Source organism: Rosa chinensis, chromosome 2 (genome assembly GCF_002994745.2).
Source record: "Rosa chinensis cultivar Old Blush chromosome 2, RchiOBHm-V2, whole genome shotgun sequence".
Classification (NCBI taxonomy): Eukaryota; Viridiplantae; Streptophyta; class Magnoliopsida; order Rosales; family Rosaceae; genus Rosa; species Rosa chinensis.
In genome coordinates this window covers 23,306,494-23,322,999 of record NC_037089.1, presented here as the reverse complement: position 1 = coordinate 23,322,999, position 16,506 = coordinate 23,306,494, and the positions used below count along the sequence as shown (strand labels likewise).

Genomic DNA, 16,506 nt, shown 5'->3' with positions numbered 1-16,506 from the left:
TAGAGAATGGATAGGTTTAAAGATGTTGTTGGGTACTTGGCTTAATCTTTTCAATTGTCTGCTTTGATGTGGGTTTAATAACTTGAAGCTTTAATGGATCTGTTCATCTGCTTCTATAGAATCTATAGCTAATGATGATATTCATTACAGTACTAGGTACATACTCCTTGTAGAACTATACTAGCTCGCAGTAAAGAGGATACATTTCCATTTGAAACTCTGTTATTAAGGATGCTCAGATAGAGAGAGGGGGAATGGCGACATCCTCAGATAGGTCAGAATCGTCCGATGAAGAAATGATAGGATCCGGAAGAACATGGATATTGAATGCTGAGGTAGAATCAGTAAGAGAGGAAGATGCAGAAAGAGAAGAAGAAGATGATGATGACATGGATGAAGACGAAGCACCCAATAACCAAACATCTAATGCTGGAGTTCACGAGGGTAATAGTTCGACTTCAGCTAGCAGGGAAGGCTCCAATATTGTGATAACGTTAACTGACCCAGGACTGCTTGATTGCCCAATTTGCTTTGAACCCTTGACCGTGCCTGTCTTTCAGTGTGATCAAAATGGGCATATAGCTTGCTCCTTGTGCTGCACCAAAATTAATAACAAATGCCCCTCTTGTTCAGGCCCCATTCGCTCTAATCGTTGCCGGGCCATCGAGAAAGTTCTGGAATCAAGTAGAACTCCATGCCAAAATATCAAGTATGGCTGCAATACTCCGGTGACTTACAACAAGAAGAATGAACATGAGAAGGCGTGTGTATTTTCGCCTTGCGCATGCCCTTATGTAGGCTGCAATTTTGTATCTTCAACCAACGAGTTATACCGACACTTCAGTAATGGTCATTTGGATTCGGCAACAGGTTTCCTGTATGACAACGTTGAGCTTGATTTCAGTTTCCCAGTTACATTGAATAAGAGTGATAGCTTTCTTGTTGTTCGAGAAAAGCATAGAGGTACACTATTTATCCTCCACAATAGTATTGAAGTTCTGGGAAATGTTGTGACGGTTAGCTGTATTAAACCTAGCTGCTTAATGGAGGATTTCAACTATTATCTTTCTGTTACTAACAAGGAAAGCAGTCTCACATTTTGGTCGGTGACAAAAAGCACTCCAAGCCTGCAGGTTAATGGCTCTCCTTCAAGAAGTTTTCTTTTAATCCCATGTGAGTTTTTCAACTCTTGTGGTCAGGTCAAGATTGATGTTTCCATATACAAGGGAGTATGATTTTATTCTAGGGAGCACGATTTTCTCCAGATGATTTTTGAAGTCGAAAATGTGTAGTGCAATGGTTACAAACACTGGAATCAGTTCAGTCAACTTATGGATGTACCTCTATCTCATGTTCATATGTTCTTTTTTCTTATTATGATCATTATTGTTTGCCTGTGACCTTGTTTGCCTTCGTATCTTCTCTCAGTTTGTGCCTTGATTTTCTTGAATCTGATCTTGCAATTCGTACTCAAAATTTGGGGTTATAATACACCTACATATATATGCATGTCAAAAACAGAAAATGATGAAACAAATTCGGGGTTACTAAATATCACAGTATCTGTCACTGCCAGTTTGCCTACATTTATGTATGTCAAAACCAGAAGATGATGAAACAAAACAGATCTTTGAGAATGTGTGTGTGTGTGTGTGTGTGCCAGTCCAACCTTGGATCTAGTGGAGGTTGAGAATGACCCAAACCCACATATAGAAGCTTGTTGCCTCTCTCTAAATAGTTATATCTGTCAGTTATTTTTTTTTTTACCAAAAAAACATAAACAAGGTGCGTGAGAGCACATGCATCATGTTAAGAAATGCTTTTAAATAAAATGATTTATGTATACGTCACGCAGTTTTGATTTTTATTTATTCGTTTGTTGTATTATTGGGTCATTGCTCTTGTTTCCTTGTGGACTTGTGGTTCCTCAATCTTTCGACATATGGGTTATGATGAATGATTCTGATGATTCATGGACAAAACACTAGCTTGACCATAATGGAAGGCGTTGAATTCCGTTGGTATATCGATTGGTATTTTGGAAAGGTGACGAGCTTGTTATGGTTGCTGAGGATGGACGTGTAGTCTCATACAACCTTGGCAAGCAAACATCCAAGTATCTTCCTATTCACTTTATAGGACATTTTGTGAACATTCAAGCAGCTGTTTATGGAGGCAACAAACTTGAAGGCATAGATAATACTGCTTTTTATGGCCATGCAACACTTGAAAATTATAGGTTTAGAAGTACGTGGTTAAAGATTTCCCAAGTTGTTTTTAATTGCCACTCTACAAAATTTCCTAGTGTGTATTCAAACTTGCTATTGCTGATGTTGAATGCACTTGCTAAAGCACTATGCTAAAGTTTTATCACCAGTGGGAAGAATAAGCTGAGAAACAAAGTACTAGGCAACAAATATGCCAAACATTGTCTAATCAAACAATTCATTCTTTTTCTGTCCCAAATGAGGTAACTTTCATTTTAGGATTTGAATCATATGGGCTTTGATCTTTCTTTAAATTCGGCAAATCATTTATATTTCTCTTTGATTCCTTGCATAGAACCCAAGTTCAAGTCTTGGATTCCTTGCATTGCCGATGATGGATACTCTAGAGGAGCATCTCAATGATGTAATTCTGATCTTGAGAACAAAATATAGAAGTTACCAACAAGCAATTGTGAGCAAACCTGCAAAGAATGTGAGTGAAAGTTGCATCTGATGAACTTCTCAATATCAAGTGTAAAAATTGATTATTAAGTAAATTAGTCTATTTCTATGTATGTATAAGCTAGAGTCCAGACAGCAGCAAAGTTGAGGAACATTATGCGCGACTCAAAGGAGGTGGAATCAGAGGTCTGAAATAGAATGCAGCATTTAGATCTTCTGCAAAAGGCGATAGATAATCTCAGTAGTGTTGGCGATCCTACAGTGTGTATAGAAATCTGTCACGAATTTTGGCACCGGATGCATGGGACAGGATGTCCTGCATATTTTGAAAGATAGGAGAAGCAGATTCTGATCTAAAGGCTTTCGTCTCACAGTTTCTGTAAGTTGCACTTTAGTCATTGATCTTCAAAATTTGATTATATTAGAAATTGATAATAAATCCGATAATTCAGTAAAAAAGACCTTGACTTACAATCGTTAAACAATTAATGATCATCAAGTTTTCCTTATGGAGTTAAGTTTTACCTTTTTCATAATTGACTATGTAGTTTGTTAAATTACTAGTGTCACTATTAGCAAAATTCACTATACATACTGATTGAATCAGTGAATGTAAACTCTAACAGTATGGGAAGCCCAATAGCCACCATACATACACTTGACACATTTAATTTTGTCTCATTTGAGGGGGTGGCCTTTGCTCTCTCCCCCCTCATAGAAAAATCTGTGTAAATTTTTCTATGGGACCCATGCCATATCTTACATAAATAAAATGTTTATAGAAAATTTATCTTAAAAAAAAATAGTGAGAAAATTATTAAAATATTCAACTCAACATCCGTGTGAATGGATTAAATTAAAATTATTTCAATATTTAATTTAATTTATGAGTCAATTTAAGGTGATTAATTGTTTAAAATGAGAATATTGTCAACATGTGCTTAAGGCAATTTTGTCAACATGTGCTTATGTAGGGTTCAATTGATCATTTTACATTGATGTCTGTATCTAGAAATCAAATCGCACAGATTTTTTTATCAGAGTGAAAATCAATAGGTTTAAAATCAGTGTGCATTGCTACTTTTACTAGTAGTGTGTGCATTCCTCTTAATCGGTAATTTTAACCTGCTGGATCCTGGATGACATATTTAGTTTGGAAATAAAAAGACTGACGAACTTTATTGAAAGAAAAAGACCTAGTGCCACTCGAATCTATCGAGGAAGTGCATTCCATTCTTCATCAGGATGCTGCAATATAACAGGAAGAGCTAAAATAGCTTCATTTTTTGTATGCACTTAATCAAGAGACAACAGAAGCATATAGAAGTAGTGTTAGCTCAGTGGTTAGAGCACTCACTACCTAAAATTCAGGTCATGAGTTTGAGTCACCATAAAAGTAGAAGTGAAATTCTTTTATTCTCTTATAAGAAGAAAAAAAAGGATATAGAAGGAACTTTTGTTAGGGCAATAATGGAAGTTTTGTAAAAATTAGTGACGGTTTGTTTTTTTTTTTTTTTTTTTTGTGAAAGGGTAGTGACGGCGTATTTAAGTGAGGGTTTTGACTGATCAGCGAAGCTAAAAATCCCTAATATAGCCGCACCCCCTCAATTATCAGCGAACCTAGCTAGATAGAACAAAGAATTCCAAGGTAACATTGGAGAGAGTGGAGAGACTTCTATACGATCACAATTCTGAGGTAAGAATCTTCTTCGTCTCCCCTTTCAGTCTTTTAATACGATCTAGGTTTTAAGAGAGGAGAGAGTAGAGGAGATTGATATGGCAAACTGTACCAAATTGCATGTGTCTGAAGAAATCGTGGAGCAAATCCTATCAAGACTACCTCCTAAATCCTTGATGCGATTCAAATGCGTCTGTACCTTGTGGTGGAATCTTATCCAAAGCCCTAGTTTCGTAGCCAAACACCTCTCCAATTCTTTGCGCGCATCCTCATCCGTTTCCATTCTTTGCAAGCATACTGTTGAGAAGAAAGTTGAGAACAATGACCATGCGGAAACTGGTGACGATGTGGAAACTCTACTGTCATCACTTTATCTCTGCAATGAGATTGACGACCTTGTTGCAGAGGTTCTTAGGGTTCCGCCTCCTATGAATCAGATAAGTCGTTCCTCTGATCTTAGGATTGCAGGTCATTGCGATGGTATCACTTGCCTAAAATTTTTCGTTGGTAACGTTGTTTTATGCAACCCAGCAATCAAGGAATTCAAGCTTCTTCCCAAGTCTTGTCTTCTTCTCCCCAGTGATAATGATGAGTATCTTGACTTAGAATTAAGATACTACACTGAATTTCTAGGCTTTGGCTATGATCGCAAAGGTAAAGATTACAAGGTTGTTAGATTTGTAGTCTATGAAGAGTCATGTTATTGGTTCAGAGCAGAGGTATACACTTTGGGTTCTAATTCTTGGAGAGAGGTCGAGACCGAATATACATACAGAGAATTTTTTGTTATGTCTGGCTACTGTGATCAGCAAATGTTCTTTGAGGGAATTTATTATTGGCAGGTATGTGGGCAAGTTGGGGAATGCATCCTTTCATTTGATATGGGTGATGAGATATTTAATGTGATATCGATTCCATGGGAAGAGATGCCAGATGAGTATCATGTGAGGCTCGGAAAGTGGAAAGAATCTATTGCTCTAATCAGCTGTCCAACAGTAACTGTGGTTCCCCAATCTTTCGACATATGGGTGATGAATAATTCGGGAAATGTTAAGGGTTCATGGACAAAATGCTTAACTATAGGACCCATGGAAGGCGTTGAAATTCCATTGCTATATGCACCATTGGTATTTTGGAAAAGTGATGAGCTTCTTATGGTTGCTGAAGATGGAAGCGTAGTCTCATACAACCTTGAGAAGCAAACAGTCAAGTATCTTCCTATTCACTTCGTAGGAGATTATTTCCACACTCAAGCAGTTGTTTATGTAAATAGTACTGTTTCCATCAACGGAGGCAACAAACTTGAAGGCATCGACAATACTGATTTTTATGGCATCAATGCACTTGGAGATGGCAGGTTGAGAGCTGTATGATAATACTCATAACGAATTGAAGATTGCACAAAGAGCGAATGGTTTTTCCCCATCAATGACCCTAAGTACTATTCAGACAACTTTAGGTACCAAAGAATTGATTGTTTTATAGCTCAGTAAATGGTCATGTATTCTATAGTTTTTGTTTTTGTTTTTGTTGTTGTTGTTTTTTTTTTTTTTTTTTGGTGACAGCTAGATAAAATGATGAATTAGTTTGTTAATTCCTTTCTTCTAAGAGAAAAGATGGTGACATTTGGTTACTTCTGGGAAAACCTTTGTGCAAAGGCAAACTTACATCAAGGCAACCCTCATGAGAGACACAGTTTCATTTCCACTTAATCACTGTCAGAAAACAAATGGCTGAACCTATATTGTACAATGAATCTAGATGAAACACCAACAAGTGACATCAGTTAGGAAGCACAGGAAATGCCCTCTGCAGTTTGCTTAACAAATGGGATAACTTGCTCGCTCTTCTGCTCTTCGCGGTATCACAAAATTTTTGCTCTCGTTTCTTAGCCCAAATAAATCATAAGCAAGTTCCTCTGATATAAACATTATCATAACCAAAGATATCAATCCTCCATACATATAGAATGCGCACCTCTAAACCCTCGTAGTTACCGACCCTTCCAAAGAAGTGTTGTACTGCAAGCACCCTTGGGACTGTACAATTTTTGACTTATCTTCATACTTGCACCTCTTTGTCTGCGGTGTATTTTCGGTAATATCCTGCAAAGGTAAAAATGACCTAAACTCAACCTTTGTAACATTGTTCTCACCGTGAAGGTAAGACAATAAAAAACCACATCTATAATAAATGCAGACTTTTCCAGTCATTATAGTGTCTATGGGTGAGAAAGAATCCAGTAATTGACTTTAGAGATTAAATCTAATCAAAATAGCTACTATCTTTCTCATAAAGAGTTTTAGACAAGAATGAATGGAATGAAAAACAGCACATAAACTCATCACTGCAGATTGATTCTCAAAACTTTGATAATACCTCTTCATCAGATACTACAACAATCGAACAGCCAGCATCTGTACTTGAATATTTGTTTGTTACCAATTGATTGTTCAAGCTCCGCTTGCACCATTTACCTAAAAACCTTTTCGTTCCATCAGGACCAATCAAGCCACCAGAGAAATATGCACTCACTGCATTTAAAAGAGGAATGCAAAAACTAACTTACATTTTCTTTGCTTAATATTCAGATAATGTAACTCATGCTCAATTTAATTTCAAAAGGCATCAATATAATACCCGGTCTGGGAAGTGGTTGAGTAATCGGAGATTCCTTGCTACTATTAAGCATGGGTTGAACTTGGTTGAGATCATCAAGAATCACAGCATCTGCAATATCATCAACAGGAGTCCTGATGTAACTAATTTAGGGTACATGTAACTTAATTCAAGATGCATTGTTCAATTGAAACTCAAAGGTGCCGATAATATACCTGGTCTGGCAAGTGGCTGGGTGATTGGAGATTCCTTTGTAATGTTAAGCATGGATTGTACCTGTTTAACATCGTCAAGGATCAGAACATCTGCAATATCATCAGCAGGAGCTTTGGCAGTATCATTAGAGGTACCACTCACAGGAACCATACTCTCAAACAGATCGCTTGGTCCAAGGACTGAAGTTTCTTTCCTTACTTCAACAGCACCATCAAATTCTTGTACCCTTGCCTGATAATATCAACATAATCAGTAAATCAGGAACTACTCATCAAGTGAGATTTAGCAAGTTCATCACATCATAAGCTCACCTTCAATGTATTTATCTTCCCTTTAGCCTTCGCTATCTTTCTACTGTAACGAGCCTCACCTTGTTCAAGAAGATTGCATTGGTCCTTCAGTTTCTGTACCTTTGTCTGATAATGTCCACAAAACCACCAAGTCAAGACTCAGGAGCCACTCATCAAGTGAAGTTAGCCAAGATCACCTTATCATAAACTTACCTTCAATTTGTTTATCTTTCCTTTAGCCTTCTCTAGCTTTCTACTACAACGAGCCTCACCTCGTTCAAGAAGATTGCACTGGTCTGTCAATTCCTGTACCTTTGTCTGATAATATCCACAAAAACACCAAGTCAGGAACCACTCATCAAGTGAGAATTACAGGAGATCAGTTCATTACAAACTCACATTCAATCTATTTATCTTTCCTTTAGCCTTCTCTAGTTTTTTACGGTGAAGAGCCTCTCCTCGTTCAAGAAGAATATGCTGGGCAATCAGTTCTTTGCGATTCCTATGAAAAGTATTTGTAGCAAAGAAGCCAAATTAAAAATGAGAAAGAAACAAGGTATAAAAGGAAAAATGAGAAAGAAACAAGGTATAAAAGGCTGAAATGAAAAAGTCACTGCTGCTCAGATTTTTTTGAGATGAAAACACTTGTACAAATGTCAAACAGTTCACCAAAGAAATTTAACTAAATTCAAGATAAGATAATATAGCTCACCTATTACTCATAATCAAAGATTTTCTAAGAACATCTATTGTGTTTTCATTGTTTCCCCCATTACCAAGTGCGGCAAGGTTCAAAATCTCCTTTTCATCGAGATCTAGATCAGATGCCCTATAAAGTAACCATGTTAGAAGCAGAAAATAAATCATATAGTGAGGGATTAAAGTGCCTAATACCGTCCCTTGGGCTTTGGCTCATGTGGGAAAGCATGTCCAGTGTTGACATAATTGCTATGTTCATATCTATTAGAGTAAACAGAAGAGGAGTGATTTTGGCACTCCACTTTCACACTTGCAGTCCACTTTTAAAGGTGGAGAGCATGTGTAGAATGTGCAGGGAGCACCAAAAATACACCCCTAAATAGAAGTATAGAACGATAACAACTGATAACAGAACTACTAGAACAGTAGAACATAGTGCAAATGTGATCACAATTTGAAAGCTGCAAGCTCTTTGGTCAGTGCCCTATTTCTTTCTTGCAGCCGCAAGCACTCCACAGTCAATTTATCAAGCGCCTATGGAAAAATTGACCAAAACTTCATCAGACTTTTCTTTTTTTAACAAATTAACCCCAACTATTTAAAGAGCTAGAATTTATAGATTACCTCAGTTTTCAAATGAAGCGTCTGTCGTATAGATGCTTGTTGTTTCAGAGCTTCATTCTTTAAATTAGCCACTTCTTTCTTCGCTTGCTCCTTGCATAAATAAAGCTGAAAGAAATTTTCCTTGTAAGTAAGAACCACATGAATACAAATTATAAAGCAAGCAGATATCGTCTTAACAAGACTACCCTATAGATTAAACATTTCCATCAAACCCCACCTTTCCTTGGCAAAGAAACTAATCATAAACCTCATATTTCACTTCAGAAGAGTGAGCTCTCAGCCAAGTTTAAAGCAGATCTTTATATCTCCTATAATTCAAAAGAATATTCCAGAAACTGAAACCTTACAAATCCAAGATTATGGTTCGCAATTTTCCATTCAATGATGGAAATGGAAACAATATCCTCACCTTAACTAATCCAAAGTATTCAAATTCAACACACTAAGGCCTAAGCTAGATCATAACTATTCCCTCAAAATGTAAATGAATCAAAAAAAAAAACAAATACCATAACCAAGAACACCAATTGACCAAAGTTCCAATCTTGACCATTCAAATCAAGCATTTTGAGAAATCAATACCTCCTCTTTAAGCTCTTTGACCTCACGACGCAATGCCTCGGAATCTTCCCCAATCGGCGACCGAGTCAAACTCGGCGGCTCCGGCGAGATGCCCACCGACTCGAAATAGAGCCGAGCGACGTCGTTCGGCTTGCATCGCTGTTTGCACACCGGACAGCTGTACCTCTTGACGCTCTCAAAGAAGCCGAAGGACTCTTGCAAGCTAGGGTTTTGCAGCCACAAAACGCACCGTTTTAGAGACCAAAAAAAAATTCCGATCAGAAAATTTAGAGAGAGAGAGAGAGACCAGAACTCGTGGAAGACGTGGCCGCAGATGAAGATGGCTTGGAGGTCCTCGAGGAAGGGCTCGAGGTCTTTGTGGCAGATTGAGCAGATGGCTTTGCTGAAGCTAGAGTCCTGGTGGTGGTCGCAATTGACCATGGCTCTGGTGCCGATGAACCTCTTACTGTGATTTTTGTGATCTGCTCGGAGAAAAAAAAAAAAAAAACTGGGGAAGGGTTTGGAGAAGATAGGGAAAGTGACTCTGGCTGAGCGGGAAGAAGCAATTTGTTCTGGTTTGACTGGGCGGGAGACGGGGAAGAGGTTTTCAGATTGGGCTTTTGAAACGGACCAACTCAGTAAGTCCATAAATAGTGAGGCCCAAGTGAAAGGAAAGATTTTTTTTTTTTTTTTTGGCAAAGTCCAATCCTAGGTTTAAAGTCCACCTTTTTTATCCTATGTATGCGAACTCCAAAAATTGTTTCGAGGGTCTAAAGGTTGAAGGTTGGTTTACATTTGGATCATGTTGTAGACCATCAAGTGGATGTAGAATGGTTATAGATTGGTCCACCACAAGCAATTGTTGTTAAACAAATTGTGATTTAGCCCCAAAGAGTTGAACAATTTATAGACCTTATTATTTAGATGAATAGTATTTTTAAAAAGGTCTAAAATTTTAAGATATGGTCTATTTTAAACCACTATGATTGAAAATGACCTGAGAACATAATATTTCATCCTCATTTCCAAAAAGGAATAAAGTACATATACTTACGTTCAAAATTTTGATGCATGCAGGTGAAAATTTTGGTACTTTGAAATTAGGAGAATTTCAACAAAACTTTTGAGTGTTTATTGAAATTTAATAAATATTGGTGAATATGGTACTTAAAAACTAGTTTTCAAATATATTTTTAAGGATAAGGCTCTAATGAGGACCTTAAAATTTTAAATCAACAATTGGATGATATGTGTGTTATAGAATTATTATTTCAACTTAAATTGAGACTAGTCATCCAATGGTTGATTTGAAAGTCCCCACTAGAACCTCTTCCATATTTTTAATATTGATCAAATATAAGATCAAAGTCATCAAACTATAAAACTTCGGTACTTCAAACCTAAACCCTTCTTGAGGTGTCCATTGATGTTTGTTGATTATCAAAAGATAACGTAATCTTTAGTTCAATTTTTAATAAAAATTCAAGCTCTTTCTAAACCTTTTCTTATGTGAGGACCCAAAATACACGAGTACAACTCATATTTAATTACTGGACTAACCCCAAATTAATCACTTGAAAGAAATTTAAGCATCCAATTCAAAAGTGATCGATTCGATTCACCCCTCCATTTTAACCATTGCACCGCATTATGTGAAAGTTTACAAATTAAGATACTTATCTTGAATGATGACCCCTAACAGCACTTGTCTTCCTGGAATAGTAGAAAATGTGATGCTACATTTTGAAGATGCTAATCAAATCTTCCATATTCGAATTATTGAACTTGACACACTTCATAAAGTCATAAACCATTCAATGATCCATTGAATACGGTGATGCCGATTGTGTTCAAGATTTGAAACACTGCCCAAAAATCAATGCATCTAGGAAACATTGGTCATATATGTCAATTTGAAAAGTTATAATTGAGGCCCTCCTCCTTCAACTTTCCTGAAAATATCTTGCCAGCAATAATTTTGGCCTCAGCCCCACTAGCCAGATGCAGTTCATCATTGTATAAGTGTATAAGTTTGCCTTATTGTTACCACCAGCAATTTCGTAGCATTTTCCAATTGTACATGTTTTTGTCATACTGTAATTCTTTTTAATTAGAAAAATTGGACGGTATTGCATGTATCTTACAATTTAATTGGTACATGCATTTGATCTTACATCGATGATAATTGGCCTTATTTCCTTGTTCTATTTTTTCCTAACATGCACGTATCCGCATTCTAGTGGTCGAAACCACATACGAGAGGTGGTAGTAGCTATACTATGAGAATTAGAGCAGACAAATTAATGATCATGAGCCAAGAAGACCTTCTTCTAACTAAAAGAAAAATCACATCTTTATCCAATGAAACTAGCAATATTTTTTTTTTGAATTAATTATAATCTCATTGATATAACTCATATCAAGAAGACCATTACATATCTACCCGCTACCTCATAACAATAGACAGAATAAGAATTCGTGGTGCAACCACAGTGATATATAGGATTGACCAACCATATTCGAACTTATCACTCACTTATTTAAAGCAAGCATATAACTATGACCAACTTTTACATAGTTTATAGGCAAAGTAAATAAAACTTAAATAATACCTAGCCCTAAAAAGATTGACCTACTCCTTATGAGGCCCAAGATAAGGCCCAAAGACCTCATCCCAGTCCCAAAAGGAGTAAGCTAGCCCAACAGGCCCGAGCAAGCGTGCAATCGTGACCCAGCAGTGACCAAGCATCGCCATACAATGGACTGCACCGCCATCCAAAGCTGCAAAGACCACCGCAATGAAATAGCTAGATTATGAATCCAACTAGCCAAACCAACAACTCCGGCCCGATAGCATCAAAACAGTCCACTAGAGCAGGATCCAGCCACCACTTTGCATCGCCGCAGCCAAAAGCCCCACTCCATCATTGGAAAACTGCCAATTTCTATTGGAAGGGAGATGCCGCCTAAGTCTTGTGGATCTCCTCCCTAGACCATGGACTGATCCCTGCAATGGTCGTGGCCCCAACCCTATCCAATCCGCACGCGCTGCCAAACAATCCGCAAAGAGATGATTGGAGACGACGGAGCTAGGTCTCCTTTACAGCAGCCCTAAGGAGGCGCCTCTAGAGTGTCGAGAGAAAAAGCTCTCAACTTTCATCTTTTATCTTTAGTGCTTTTATTTATGTGACTAATCATCCATTAATGAAACTAGCAATTGATTATAACTTTTCATAAAATAAAATAAGAATGAGTCTGTCTTAAAATAAATAAATAAATAAATAATGAGCCTATGACGTCTATTCAATGGCAATTTCTCCGATGAGATTGATTGCATGATTAGATTAGATTGACAACTTTACCATTTTTAGTGGGATAACACATCATTAATTACCATGTGAGTGCTTTTATCTTATTGCGGCTAGGTAGGTGTCTCTACCAGCCCAGCGTAAAGAGTTCTGACCTCGTTTATTTTTCTTACCATAGCATCCAATGTTTGTTCTTTGCTGTCAGTAACTGCCCAGAAGGCTTGACATTGTTTGTGTTAACTTGGAGCGAACTAAAAACTGATGGGATTTTGCCATGTATTGCTAGCTAGACGCAACGGTGGTAGAACTTTCTGCGTGCTTTTGTAAATCTCCCACCACAATTGCAGACGTAAACGGAGTCGTTTAGTAACCGATTAGGAGTGAGGCCGTGAGGGACTACTTACAACGCTTGTTTTGCGAGCTAAAATTTTCGTTTAATGAGAAGTATGTGTCAAACATATTACAAAACTTCTACTAGATGAATCGAGAATATGGGACAAGTACTACATAATGTGTTTACATTCAAGTTCAACACTCATCGACCACGTGTAAGGTTTACATTCAAGGTCTTATTACATGGTGTGTTTCATGCATGTAAAAACAGCATTAATCTTACTGTAGTTAGTTTATTCCAAGGAATATTAAAGCCAAAGACAGTAAAATGCTAAAACAAGAATGAGTGGCTCATCGATCTTCCGGGACCCCCTTATGAACAAACAAGAACCACCCGCAGCATATCCAATCTGATCATAATTCCGGATTCCGATTACTGTTTAGACTTTAAGCGACGTCAATTGATGAGAACCAAATTGGACACACGCAACCTGAAGAATTTGATTCCAATTCTATTCTGAATTTTCTTTCTCCTTCTAGTCTCACTTACGTATTAAACCATTACCATTTACCAGTTGTATGCCAGAGTTTGTACTCAACTCTTGCCCCTGTTCCAAGCATGTGGATCGGCCAAGCATTCATCTTCCTGGTTTCCGAAACCTAATTTATTTTCATGAGGAAAATGATAGAGAAGGACAGAAAGATAACCCTCTTTTAACATGATTGATGATCAAGTTGTATGAAGAAAGGTGACTGGGTTAATAAACTAGTTCCAGACATTAGCATATGGACTGGTGGAGACAGTGGACACATATATTCAATCCTACGGTGCTTATTAAACATTTTCTCGCAAAAATTATTAGTAGCTTTAGATTATCATACTTTTTTCTTTTTTATCCCTCATATGCTAATAGTTGAATTGAAATGTTTTCCTTGTATATTCAATTTCTTTGTCTAATTATTAACAATTATGTGCTTTGACTAATTAAAAGTCATCTTCTGATCGACTAATTATTTTTAAACAAAGATAATGATTCAAAATCGAGGTTGCTGAATCACGAATGAATTTGATAGCAATGATGATCCAGATGAGGGGAGGCAATGCTACGTGATCAACATTTTTCACGTTACGATAATATTGTAGTAGCAAATTCCTCTACTACTGACGTAATATATTTAGATATTTTGAGAAAGAATGTTTCTCACCAAATTATAAAAATAAATTTCGATGCGTACAAACTTATTGCTGGAGGATATTGCTTCATAATTAACTAAATGATTCCTGCTCCCCAATCTCTAGGGACATATGAAAACAATTAAATCAAAAGATCCACTTATTGTAATATTTTAAATATTACTCCCTGAATTCGTCGTCATCATCATCTTCTTCAGAAATCTTTGAGCAACTTCCTTACCTGCTCCAATGTCACAAACAGCACGACAGTGAAAGGCCCCTGCCTCGAAATCGTAGGTATAAACCCTTTGTAAAGCGCCATCGGCCCTTCCGAACGCACCGTTTTCACCGCGCAGTCCAGCGCCCCCTTGTACGGTGGCTCCGCCCCTGGCTCCACCTTCATGTTCATCACCCGGGTCTTGATCACGTCCACCGGGTTCGACGCCACCGCCGCCACAAACCCCGCCGCGAAGCTCGCGGTTATGTGGGTACCGAGCCCGTCTCGCATCAGCCCTTTATCGAGAATTGTTTCCTTGATCTGGTCGTAAGAAGCCAACTGGGAAGCTGTCACGAGCATGGCACGGTTCACGGTGAGAGACGAACCGCGCCACAGGCTCGTGACACCTTCTTGTTTCGCCATACAGGTTATAGCGTCCACCACGCTTTTGTAGTTGCGGCGCTGGGCGGCCGGGAGACGGCCGTCTGCCTGCATCCGCACCATGGCCACGTCGGCCGGATTTCCGACCGACGCACCGATGGCTCCGGCGATCAGCCCGGCACCGATTTTTCGCTGGAGCGGCATGTTGCCGGATTCCGGGTCGGTCCATTTCTTCTTGAGAATGTCGTACAAGCCCATCCGGGTGGTGGAGTACAAGCACTGGCGGAGCATGGTGGCGGATACGCCAGAGAACATGGCAGCAACACCCTCTTGCTGAATGATTCTGACTCCGACGGCAATTGGACCCACGCGCGGGGCCGGCGCCGGAGGGACAGGGACCTGAATGGAGGAAGAGCCTCCCCGAGCGGCCGCAGCCATCGCTGGTCGAAGAGCTTGAGCCGCGGCTGGTTCAGGTTTCGGCACCTGAGTCTCACCCTGGAGCTGCATTCGGACCTTGATCAGGTCCAAGGGGTGAGTCGAACACCCGGCAACGATGGAAGCTATGCCTCCTTCAACAAAACCTTTCACACCCATGTCTGATTCTCTTCTTTCGAAAAAGTAACAAAACGGAGAGATAAATGATCAGAGAATTTGGTTCGAGAATAATTTTCAAGACCAGTTGGAGTTGGGGTTCATCTCACTGGAGACCAGGAGATGAGAATGGAGGCCGAAGGCGATGGAAGAAGAGTGGGGAACGCTGGGCCTCTGAGACATATGCTATGCGAATCACAGAGGGGGATGAGGGAATTAAAACCAGTCGGGTTTGAACAAGAAAAGGTAAGGGAGAGAATATTTATAGGAGAAGCAAGCGGAGGAAGATTTTAGGAAACAATGTTTTCATATTGAATTAGGTGCCTTACGCGATTTCAGCCATAAACATCTGGAACCGGAAGTTTGGAAGTCTCCTAATTTACGCGCCTCTCTCTGACCCCTCGGTCCCTCCACACCCCAACTCTCTCTTCAGTCTTGTCCAATAATAATTTCTGAAATTTTTACCGCGATGGAAGATTTCTACCCTATTTTGCTATTTCACTCTGCATTTTTGTAATTTGATCTGTTTATTTGATAATTTAGACTTGAATGATCATTTCAGCAAGAAAATGAATTGAAAGGTCGGTTAACCATCCAATACTGAACAAACGGAAAGATAAATCGTCTATTAATTGATACAATAGAACAGTTTAACAAAATTTTGCATTTTGTGTGTTTTAAAAAAACATTTATATCATGTAACATATGAACTGTTCGGATTATGTAGACTAATATAGAAATATGTTAGTTGCAAAGGTAAGTGAATGAGCAGACTCTAAGAGGACGAATCTAGAATGGTCTAAAAGTAGAATGATATAATGTATTAATTATTACTCACTGGATATGCTAAATAATTTTTTATTGAGAAATTTTACGGGTTATGTTAGTAAGCTTTTTAATTATACCAATTGACCACTTCCATTCTGGTATAATGAAATCCGTGTAGTAACTGTAAATCTAATCAAAGTTGTCCTATATAATTAAAGGGATTTTCCCTAGTTACTTTCATTGATTTGGTCCTATGCATTTAAGCATCAAGACTAGTGGCCAGACTTGCCCTACTCTAATTCTTTGAGTCAATTTCGGGCAGTGGATATGCCTACTTGCTCAAAATGTGATACAATTTTAAGACGTCGGCATGTAAAG

The 16,506-nt window shown here is 38.4% G+C and overlaps 4 protein-coding genes across 7 annotated transcripts; 2 read left to right on the top strand and 2 right to left on the bottom strand.

Moving 5' to 3' along the window:
• The first annotated feature begins 254 nt into the window (after nt 1-254).
• Nucleotides 255-1,235, top strand: LOC112183942 (E3 ubiquitin-protein ligase SINA-like 7). The gene has a single exon (XM_024322261.1). The coding sequence runs from the start codon at nt 255-257 to the stop codon at nt 1,233-1,235; it is 981 nt and encodes a 326-aa protein (XP_024178029.1).
• A 3,019-nt stretch (nt 1,236-4,254) lies between these two features.
• On the top strand, nt 4,255-5,960 carry LOC112185724 (F-box/kelch-repeat protein At3g06240). Of its 2 annotated transcripts, XM_024324022.2 has the most exons (2): nt 4,255-4,365; nt 4,480-5,960. In XM_024324022.2, exon 2 carries the CDS (start codon nt 4,524-4,526, stop codon nt 5,718-5,720), a length of 1,197 nt encoding a protein of 398 aa, XP_024179790.1. In that variant the 5' UTR covers nt 4,255-4,365; nt 4,480-4,523; the 3' UTR covers nt 5,721-5,960. The 2 variants fall into 2 exon arrangements, with proteins under 2 accessions (XP_024179790.1, XP_024179789.1); XM_024324021.2 differs by having other exon boundaries at nt 4,261-5,929.
• Nucleotides 5,961-6,003: 43 nt separating this feature from the next.
• LOC112185723 lies at nt 6,004-9,876 on the bottom strand. 3 transcript variants are annotated; one of them, XM_024324018.2, is made up of 13 exons: nt 9,664-9,876; nt 9,378-9,579; nt 8,796-8,900; nt 8,623-8,705; nt 8,185-8,301; nt 7,872-7,974; nt 7,686-7,790; nt 7,494-7,598; nt 7,324-7,413; nt 7,182-7,242; nt 6,988-7,077; nt 6,727-6,881; nt 6,004-6,452 (listed from the first exon to the last, which is right to left on the bottom strand). In XM_024324018.2, exons 1-13 carry the CDS (start codon nt 9,795-9,797, stop codon nt 6,327-6,329), a joined length of 1,476 nt encoding a protein of 491 aa, XP_024179786.1. In that variant the 5' UTR covers nt 9,798-9,876; the 3' UTR covers nt 6,004-6,326. The 3 variants fall into 3 exon arrangements, with proteins under 3 accessions (XP_024179786.1, XP_024179784.1, XP_024179787.1); XM_024324016.2 differs by having other exon boundaries at nt 6,005-6,452; nt 7,182-7,413; XM_024324019.2 differs by lacking the exon at nt 6,004-6,452 and having other exon boundaries at nt 6,815-6,907; nt 7,182-7,413.
• Nucleotides 9,877-14,170: 4,294 nt separating this feature from the next.
• LOC112187289 (mitochondrial uncoupling protein 5) lies at nt 14,171-15,632 on the bottom strand. The gene has a single exon (XM_024326030.2). The coding sequence runs from the start codon at nt 15,361-15,363 to the stop codon at nt 14,386-14,388; it is 978 nt and encodes a 325-aa protein (XP_024181798.1). The 5' UTR covers nt 15,364-15,632; the 3' UTR covers nt 14,171-14,385.
• Between the last annotated feature and the right edge of the window lie 874 nt (nt 15,633-16,506).